The 10,487-nt window shown below is 61.4% G+C and overlaps 1 protein-coding gene across 1 annotated transcript; it reads right to left on the bottom strand.

Annotated features, from left to right (window-relative positions):
- Positions 1-1,054: 1,054 nt before the first annotated feature.
- SCRT1 (scratch family transcriptional repressor 1) lies at positions 1,055-3,720 on the bottom strand. Its single transcript, XM_050939459.1, has 2 exons — positions 3,052-3,720; positions 1,055-1,824 (listed from the first exon to the last, which is right to left on the bottom strand). Exons 1-2 carry the CDS (start codon positions 3,164-3,166, stop codon positions 1,100-1,102), a joined length of 840 nt encoding a protein of 279 aa, XP_050795416.1. The 5' UTR covers positions 3,167-3,720; the 3' UTR covers positions 1,055-1,099.
- Between the last annotated feature and the right edge of the window lie 6,767 nt (positions 3,721-10,487).

Here is a 10,487-nt window from a genome sequence, read left to right as displayed (position 1 = left end):
GTGTATCTCGAGAGAGTAAAAAATCTGCGAAATAAACAGAACACCCCAACCCAGACACGTACGAAAATAGAAATAGACACTTAAAAAAACCCGTTGAAAATAACTCAACTGAAAGGTCCCGTAGAGCCTCGCGCCCAGGGATTGTTCCGGATTGTTCCCTTGGAAGGCGACGCGTTGCGCTCGCTGGCTGCGGAGCACGAGTTTCATTTGCGGTTGGTTGTTTCCTTCGCTTCAGGAAGGTTGGCCCTGCGGAAAGCCAGGCCGATGGAGCAACACCGGACGCCCTTGCGGCTGGGCCCGGCAGGCAGAGTCAGTCCCAAAGGTCCGTGCGAGGAGCAGCCGGAGAGCGGAGTCAGTTCCCAGGGGAGGAGCGCGGGATCTCGGTTGCTGTGCTCTGTACTGGAGTTCGGGGGCGGAGAGATGGGGGGACTCCGAGGAGGGTTTGGAGGGGGGGTAGGGACGAATTGGAGAGGGGCACCCCGGAGTGCTTGGAGAGGTGGGAAGGGGGGACCCCAAGAAGGATTGGAGAGGTGGGGAGGGGCTCCCAGAAAGTAGGAGGACGACCCCGCCAGGGACTGGAGAGGGGAGGGGCTCCCGGAGAGTGCTCGGAGGGAGGGAGGGGGCCCCGCCAGGGACGGGAGGGGGAGGGGCTCTCGGAGGGGGAGAGGACCCCGCCAAGGGGGGAGGGTTTCTTGGAGGGGAGGGGCCCTGCCAGGAAAGGGGGGGGCTCTCGGAGGGGGCCCCGCCAGGGACAGGAGGGTCTCTCGCAGGGGGAGGGGGCCCCGCCAGGGACGGGAGGGGGAGGGGGCCCCCTCAGGGACGGGAGGGGGGCTCTTGGAGGGGGCCCGCAGGGACGGGAGGGAAGGAGGAGAGGGACTCCCGGGGAGTGCTCGGAGAGGGGGAAGGGGGCCCCGCCAGGGACGGGAGGGGGAGGGGCTATCGGAGGGGGAGGGGGCCCCGCCAGGGGGGAGGGGCTCTCGGAGGGGGGGGCCCGCCAGGGACCGGAGGGGGGCTCTCGGAGGGGGGAGGGGGCCCCGCCAGGGACGGGGGGAGGGGATTTCGGAGAGGGGGGAGGGGGCCCCGCCAGGGGACGTCCCGGTCACGGCTCGCTGGGGCTGAGCGGCGGGACGGCCCCCTTGAAGCAGGCCGACTCGTAGTGCTTGTTGAGATAGGACTTGAGGGCGAAGGTCTTGCTGCAGCGCTTGCACTTGAAATGCTTGAAGGCGGAGTGGGTCTGCATGTGGGCGCGCAGGTTGGAGCGGTCGGCGAAGGCCTTGCCGCAGTGCGCGCAGCCGAAGGGCTTCTCGCCCGTGTGCGAGCGCATGTGGCCCTGCAGCAGCCAGGGCCGGCTGAAGGCCTTGCCGCAGATGTCGCACTTGTGCTTGAGGTCGTGGGTGAGCAGGTGCATGGCCATGGCCGGCATGGACACGTAGACCTTGCCGCAGGTCGGGCACTTCTTGGCCATCTTGCTGTCCAGGCTGCGGTGCGTCTGCTTGTGCCGGCTGAGGTTGGAGGAGGTGGCGTAGGTCTTCCCGCACTCGCTGCACCGGTGCCGCTGCAGGCTGCGCGCCCCGCTCACCGCCTTGCGCCGCGACCGCCCGTCCGTGATGAAGAAGGCGTCCACCGCGTAGCCCTCGCTCACCGCCGCGTCGCCGTTGATGTAGCCGGCCGCGATCTCCGAGTGCGGGCTGTCGGGCTGGTCCGAGTCCGCCGCGCCATAGTCCCCGTGCGCCCCCGGGTAGATCGGCTCCGGCGAGGGCACCTTGATGGCGCTTTCGCTTTCGCCTTCATAGACCGCGGGGGTGATGTAGTCACTGATGTACCCTGCGGGGGAGGGGGACACGGAGAGGCTCGTTACATCGGGGGTGGGCCGGGGAGGGAAGCTGGGGCGCGCCCCGGTGAATAGATGCAACGAGCCGCCCCGCGAGGGGCCCCCCTCAGCTTGCCCGCGGCAGGGGAGCCGGCTCCGGGATGAAGTGCGGGGCGATGAACCAGGAGCCGGCTCGCCACTGTCATGCTAATGGCCCTGGCGTTTGATGAACCTCCCCCGCCAGCCACCCTCTTCATCATTCCCCGAGATTCCCGCTCGCTTGGCCGGCTGCTGGGCACAGATAGGCGGAGTGCGGGGGGGGAGGCTGGGGAGATGCGGCAGCCGAGCGCTGCTCCGGCTCCTGCTAATTGGGGACCGCAACTCCGAGCGCTCATTAAGATTCCTCTGAATGCAACGCGAGGACACGACTGCGATGTGCCCCTCCCCCGCCCCCCGGAAAGCCCCACAGAGGTGACACCTTCCTCTCCGGGGAACACTCAAGGTCAGGTCTGCGGCTGAGCCTAGAGAGGGAGGCCCGGGGCATGACCTCTCCTTCCCCCCAACCCCCTTCAGCCAGTTCCCTCCCGTTATGCAACACGCTGCAGACATGCTGCAGTCAGCACAAGCCAGGAGCCAGCGAAGTGAGCATCGCCCCTGGAAAGCAGCGCCCGGGCTTGGGGCAGCCTCTCTGAGCCGGGTCAGTCCGAAAGGAACTTTCCGCCCAGAGCTTTATCCACCTCGGGCACGAGTAACGGACCGGCGCCAGCCAGGGGGGCAGCCCGCGGCCCGGGGGCGCCTGGAGGCTGCTAACAGTTGTCCTTGAACTTGGCTAGTGGCAGACAAAAGGGCCTTCCAAACAAAACCATTTCTGCAGCGGTGAATTCCGACCCCTCTCCCCCGCCCCCAGCTGGGATTTTCCCCCTACCCCTGCACCCCTTCGGTACCTTCTCGTTCTCCAGGGCTAATTTTAGTGCCAGGGAAGGAAGGACCAGAGCCATTGGGTTGTATTAAAATGTGCAGAGTCAACAGCCTCGGAGAGGCAGAGCCCTGCTCAATATGGCTCATCGCGGGCTACATTCCAGGGAAGGAGGCGGGCGGCCCAGAGGAATGCGGCCCCGAGTGCAGCTCAAACCGCAACGCAGCCCCAGCGCAGGCCCCGACCGCCCCGCTCCCTAGCCAGCCCGGGCAGGGGTGTCACATCGCCCAGCCCCGGCCCGGCCCGGCCCGGCTCGGCTCTTTACCCTTGTCATGGAGCCGCGAGCTGAAGTCTGTTCGGGATCGGCCGTACGAGCTCTCTAGATCCGCCGAAGAAAAATCATCGAGTTTGACCTTTTTGACCAGGAAGGATCTTGGCATGGTTTCTAGCCGCGGCCGAGGCGGAGGAGCGCGGCAGCTGGCCGGTTGCCGCTGGGTCAGCTATTGGGGGGAGAGGGAAGAGAAACGGATCCCAGCAAAAAATCTTTACAAAAACGCCCGTTAGAAAAAGGCTTCCGGCGCTATGGCTTTGTGGCTTGCTGGGTGGTTTTGCTGGCTCAGCGGTGCAGCCCCCAGCCCCGAACCCCGCTGCTGAGCTGCCCAGTCCGCCTGCTGCGATCGGCCCTTGTTCCAGCCCCAGATCCAGCGGCTTTTGTGCAGCAGAGGAGGCGGCCGGCTGCCCAGGCCCGTCCTGTCGCCCTCCAGCGCGGTGCAAAAGCCCACCCTGAGGTCCAGGGGTCACCAGCCCGGAGCTGGCTCCTCAGACATCGCCCGCAAGTTCAGCACTGGACAGCTCCCGGCGCTCGGGAGCGGCTCCAAGCTTCGGTTCCCGGCTCCCGCTCCTGCGCCGTGCGCTGCAATGCTTATTGTTCTGCTCGGGGCCGGCCGTTGTTCCTTGTCAGCACTGGACAGCTCCCAGCCTCTGCCGCAGCCGCTGTGGAAGGTCCTGAATTTCTGAAGACTCTGATCAGCTGTTTGGATTTATAATGCAGCGATCAGGTGGTGGACGGAAATGGAAGCGCTTAATTTAATCCATCAAAAAAAAAATCTCCCGGGAACAGCAGTGAGACTAGATGATTTAGTGACGCTGTTGTGAGTCGCCTCCTGCCTGGGCTTTCTGCAAGTGAGATCAAAAGGGAGACAAGAAGAAGGGAGACAGGGTGCCCTGCTGAGGTCCAGAGGCTCAGGCCTGTCTTTGACCCCCCGCCCCCCTCCCCGGGCACCCAGGCGGGTTCCGAGGGGCAGCTCCGGGATCCTGGGGGCGGAGCGCCGCCCTGGCGCGGCCGGAGCTAATGAGAGGCTCTTTCTTTGATTTATCGGCGGGGGAATCAGCAGGACCTGTGGGCTCTGTGATGCAATAAAAAGCTACATGTTCACTTTTTAATGAGGAGAGTGCCAAGCTGGCGCGTCCTTTTGCTCCAGCTGGTTTGGGGAGGCAGTGGGGTGCAGTGGTTGGAGCAGAGGCTGGGGCAGGACTCCTGCGTTCTTTCCCAGCTCTGGGAGGGGAGCGGTGCCTAGTGGTTAGAGCAGAGGCTGGACATCAGGACTCCTGGCATCTACCCCCAGCGGTGCGAGAAAGTCTCGCCTAGTGGTTAGAACAAGGGGGATGTGAATCAAGACTCCTGGCTTCTGGTCCTGGCCCAGCTGTGTGAGTGTGGGCCCAATGCTTCATTTCTCTGGGCCTCCACTTCTCTAAAGGAGTGGATAAGAGACAGCCCCACATCCATGCTGTGGGGTCCCATTAATTCCCGCTTGCAAAATCCTTGCAGATCTTCCATGGAAGCTGCCCAACCAGTGCGCAATGTGGGCAGCGTTATGAGTTTATCCCAGCTTGCACTCCGGCCATTTCTAAACAACTCCATTGATAGCGGGTTAAATCGGGGGGGGGGGGGCGGGGCTGGGGGGGTCCGTCCGGTGGTTTTAATAGCTCAGTCCTTACTCGGCCAAGCCTCCCGTTGACTCACGGCCAGACCTCAGGAGGTGACCCGCTGTTAGTTCCCCTCTGAGCCCCGCCAGGGTGCTGGGAACGCGCAGTCCCTGCGCGCAGGACGTTGCAGTCTCAAGGTTTGATCGATGGAAATAAATCAGAAGACAAGAGACCCTGGGATTTGAAATCCCTCCGCACCCCCACCGCAGGTGTCCAGATCCTGAGCACCTGCCACTCCCATTGGGGCCGAAACATCTGCCAGGGACAGGGTCCCTTCCGGGGGCTTTGCCTGGCCTGGAGCGGCCAGCGAATCACCGCTGGACTCTCCCCTCCCTCCCCCGGCAGGCCAGGAGCCGCCTCCTGCAGGGTATCAAGTTAACCCTCCAGGTTGCAATTGTTTCCCCGTGAATCTCTGTGTGATCCCTGCCGCTCCCCTGCCCTGAGTTCGAATGAGCAGCCGCGCTGCGAAGCCCAGGGCCTCGGGAGCCGGGCATTTGTGCGGATTTTCCACCCTCCCTCTTTACCCCCAGCAGATTGATGTGACTGCAACCAAGCTAACAATCCGCAGCCGCCTGAAGTTTACAAGTCACCCTCTTACATCACGTCCTCCGGGCCAATGGCGTTCGGCTCATGCTAATGAGGCGCGCAGGGGAGCAGAACCCCCTCCCCCGATTCCTTTAGGAGACATATGTCCCTAATTAACACACACCCGGGCACGGGCCTGCTCCTATTGTCCTACCCCGGGGCGGGCTCTTCAGCGACCCCCCAGCCTCTCTGCACCCCCATGGACTTCAGCAGAGGGGAGCGGTGTCCCCCCCGGGGGCTGGGACCTGCCGGTTTGTCACTCTCCATCCACACGCAAACGGTGCAGGGGGCACACACAGATGTGTGCATCTGCCTGCACCTAGGCTTGGATGTGTGGGTCTGCGTCTCACACACACACACACAAACGCACACGCACACACTCACAAACACACTGACACTCACGCACTGACACTCACTCTCTCACATCCACCCACCCACACTCACACATACACAAACACTCACACACACTCTCACACATGCACGCGCACACAAGCTCACACGTGCGCGCGCACACTGTCTCTCTCACACACACATACATACACACTCTCTCTTTCACACACACATGCGTGCACACACACTCACATACGCACGCGCATACTCACACTCTCACACTCTCTCACACACCCACACTCACACACACACACACTCTCTTTCACACACATTCACATACACACACTCTCACTCTCACACACACACTCGCTCACTCACATACACACGCTCACACACACACATACATACACACACTCACACTGTCTCTCACATGCACACGCAGAAACACACACACTCACACTGTCTCTCTCACACACACTAACATGCACATACTCTTTCATACACACACACTCACACTCTCACACACACACTCACATATACACACTCACACACACTCTCTTTCACACACTCACACACACTCTCTTTCACACACACGCACACACTCTCTCATACACACTAACACACACTCACTCTCTCACACACACACTAACACACACACAATCTCTTTCACACACACACTCACACTCACAATCTCTCACACACACACTCACATACAAACACTCATTCTCTCTCTCACACACACACTGACTCTCTCACTCACACACTCACTCACTCACATACACACTTACACACACATACTCTTTCATACACACACACTCACACTCTCACACACACACTCACATATACACACTCACACACACTCTCTTTCACACACTCACACACACTCTCTTTCACACACACGCACACACTCTCTCATACACACTAACACACACTCACTCTCTCACACACACACTAACACACACACAATCTCTTTCACACACACACTCACACTCACAATCTCTCACACACACACTCACATACAAACACTCATTCTCTCTCTCACACACACACTGACTCTCTCACTCACACACTCACTCACTCACATACACACTTACACACACATACTCTTTCTCACACACACTCACACACACTCTCTTTCACACTCACTCTCTCTCACTCTCACACACGCACACACACGCACGCACACACTCACACACACGCACATACACACACACTCTCTCTCTCTTTCACACACACACAGACATACACGAGTGCATGTGATTTGCAGGTGAGAGGAGAGGAAAATCTGACCCCAAACAACCCGGCGAGTGAAATCCGAACTCTTGCCTCGCTGGGAAGGTTCTTTCGCCAGACAGAAAACGGATCATTCTTTGCACCGGATTTTATTTCATCGGCGTTGAAATTGGGCTCACATCTGACTTCTCTTGTCATGTACAAACCAGACCCCGGCCCAGAGCCGGTTCCCTGCTCCACCCTGAGCCCGTTCCTGGGATGTCACCGGAGCAGAGCCCCCCTAAGGGGGGTGTTTCCCCAGCAGCTCCCTTGACGGCAGCTCCACTGAAGGGCAGCAGATCCCAGGCCCCTGTAACCCTGGCGCGTCCTGTGGCTCCTACCAGTGGGGTCAATCGTATCCCCGCTCCCCTCTTGGCCAACTGCCCGGCTGGGGGGTCCTCCGCGCCCCCCTTCTTCCGGGGGCTGCTGCCTGAAGGGTCTCGCGAGTGGGAGCGAGCGGGAAACTGAGTCCCGACTGAAGCGAAGGGCGCGGAGGGGGCGCACCGAGATTCCTGGCCGAGGAGAACCGCTGCTTCCTGCAGCCGCCGGCTGGGCCATGCGAGCTGCGTCCGACACCCTGTCCCTGAGCTCCGCCGCAGCTGGCGCCAGCGCGGTCCGGTTCTCCCCAGGGCTCCAGCGGCTGCTCGGTTTGATCTGGTGACCGGACTACGAACTTGCTGCATGAATGTCCCCCGGGCGCAGGGAACACCCCCCCCCCCCCCCGGAGACCGCTCGAGTCCTTTCCAAGGCTCCTAAGACCTCCCCAGCCTCCGGCGGGGCGGCGGCTGGGCCCGGGGAGCGGCATCTGGAGGGGAAGGAAGCCCACGCTCTGGAAAGTGTCCAGGGGAAAGGGGCTTAAAGCACCAGGGAGGGCTCAGCGAGCACCTGCTGTTCGACATATCAGCGCGGAACAGGCTAGCTGGGCGGGGGAGCCGCATTTACACTACAAACGTGCGCCGGGAAACACACAGGCGGGGCCCCGAGCCCCTGGTGCGACAACCCGGCTGAGAGCCACAACCCGGGGCACCCGAGCACAGGCGCACACCCCACACCAGACACACCCAGCGAGACTCCGGCAGAGCCATCCCGGATCACACACACACACCAGCCCCTGAGCCCCCCAGGCTGCCCCCCAGCCAGGGCCCCGAGCCCCCGCGCGTCTGCCCAGCTGAGAGCCACGACCCGGGGCACCCGAGCACAGGCGCACACCCCACACCAGACACACCCAGCGAGACTCAGGCAGAGCCATCCGGGATCACACACACACACCAGCCCCTGAGCCCCCCAGGCTGCCCCCCAGCCAGGGCCCCGAGCCCCCGCGCGTCTGCCCGGCTGAGAGCCACGACCCGGGGCACCCGAGCACAGGCGCACACCCCACACCAGACACACCCAGCGAGACTCAGGCACAGCCACCCCGGATGACACACACACACACCAGCCCCTGAGCCCCCCAGCTCCCCGGGCTGCCCCCCAGCCAGGGCCCCGAGCCCCCGCGCGTCTGCCCGGACGCAGCGCGGTGCAGACCGGCCAGGGAGAGCGCCCCAGCGGGGCTCGGCGGCCCGTTAAGCAGGTCAGTACAGTAACTGAGCACGGGCGGCTACCGAGAAGTGCTGATTTCAGCTAAACGGGGAAGAAAGCTACAAGCTCCCTTCATTTGCATAAGAACAGAGCACGAGGCAAAGCGGCACTGCAACGTCTTGTCTGCTGTTAAATCAAAGCGCTTCATTAGCATTTAATTCTCACTCCCGCGGCTCGGATTGGAAGGCGAGCGCTCCAGCGGCCCCCGAGACCCTCCCCAGGAATCCGTGCGAGCCACAGCCCGGGGCGGGGCGGGGGGGTCTGTGCAGCCGGGCTGGGCCACACCCTCCCTCGCCCAGACCCGCCCCTGCCTCCAGCTCCTACCGGAGCTAGTGGCCAGAGGCCCGCTGGCCGGACCGGGGCTTTGCCCAGAGCTTTGCAGGGGCAGGGGAGACAGGGACCTCGGGGGACCTGGCTTCTGCTCCCGGTCGTGCCACTGACCTCGGGCCCATCCCCGCCTCCTTGTATGGCCCTGCTTCCCCCCCACCCCCGCCGCCTTTGTCTGCTGAGCAGGGGAGCAGCGCCTGGCTCTGGGCAGGCCAGTTAAGGCCTTTCTGGCGCCGCTCTAATGGTCCCTGGTATAAGGGTGACCAGATGGCCCGCATTTATAGGGACAGTCCGGACTGTTGGGCCTTTTTTTTATATAGGCTCCTATTACCCCCCACCCGGTCCGATTTTTCACATTTGCTGTCTGGTCCCCCTCCCTGGTATAAATCAGGAGTGACTCCTTGCAGCCAGCCAGCCCCAGGCTGGTGTAAATGAGAGCAAGGCAGCCCTCCTCCCCCCCGCGAGTGGCTCTGGCCTGCCCCTCCCCCTGACACCACGGCTCCTCTCCCAGAGGGAGGTCTTAGTTAACTTCCTTTCTGTTCTAAGCACTTGATTTTGGCCTCATCCCGAGGAGCCCTTTCTCCGCCAGGGCACTTGTGCTTGAATATGTTATTAACCTTATTGTCAGGTCCTGCCGCCGAGCTCGAGCTGCATTACCATCCATGGCCCAAGGGCTTCTGCGACTCCAGTGCAGCTGGGACCAATTCACCCCAATCCCCCTCCCCTCCCCTCCCCTCCCCAGCAGCTCAACCAGCAGCTCCAGAGAGGAGGGGATCAGAGACAGCGCCTTGGAAATCCTGGGGAGGGGGTCCCCTTTCTTCGGGCACTGGGTCCCGGCAGCGCTTCCAGTGATGTGACAGCCAGAGCCTAGATACCGTGGTGAGGGGCCCTTAGAGCCGGAGTCCCACGTTATCGGCCGGCCGGCGCATTCCCGTTTTGCTTCCCCGAACAGGACCGAGGACCTCCCAGCAACTGCCGCCTTATTCCAGTGACCAGGGCAGGGCAGTCCTTCCTTCTGGTCAAGGTCCGAGATTCTCGCTGGAGGTCCAGACTCCCGTGAAAATGGCAACAGTCATGATAATAGAAAGTAAATAAAAAGACTCCAGGGTCCATTCAAAAGTGTCCCGGATCCAGATCTCGCCCCAGTCCACCTACTGCCGACCCCTGCAGTCCCCTTTAGGCAGAGCAATTCAGCAAAGGCATTTAAACAAATGGTGCCAGAGCCAGGGGAACTAAGGTGATACAAGCAGAGGGGACAACAGAAATGAGCCAGGGCAAAGCCAAAGGCGTTTAGGACAAACTGCTGCACCCTGGCATTGACCCACCAAGGAGCTGGGCTGGATTTTGTGCAGAGCCCCAAACCCGCTGGCTTGTGTGCCAGCCTCTGTGTGTCTACAGTGCAGCTACCCGGCCCAGTGAGGTGAGATGGAGGGAGTGAGCCTGCTAAACAAATGAAGAAAGCAGGCTGTGGATTGAAGCAAAAGCTTTTGAAGTCTGGTCTCCTGATAAAAAGGCTGCACAAAATAATCAGTGTGTTAACTAAATGGGCTCCAGCGAAGAAGAAGGAAGAGCAATGCCCCTTGGGGTATCGTTCTGCCTGCGATATTTTAATCATGGATTTTTATTCCAGGAGCTTGCCGTGGTAAATGCAGTCAGAAAGCTGGGCTTCCTTGTGTCTCCCAG

Source organism: Gopherus flavomarginatus, chromosome 2 (assembly GCF_025201925.1).
Source record: "Gopherus flavomarginatus isolate rGopFla2 chromosome 2, rGopFla2.mat.asm, whole genome shotgun sequence".
NCBI lineage: Eukaryota > Metazoa > Chordata > Testudines > Testudinidae > Gopherus > Gopherus flavomarginatus.
The sequence above is the reverse complement of the archived record's forward strand: the minus strand, read 5'-3'. Positions and strand labels throughout refer to the sequence as shown.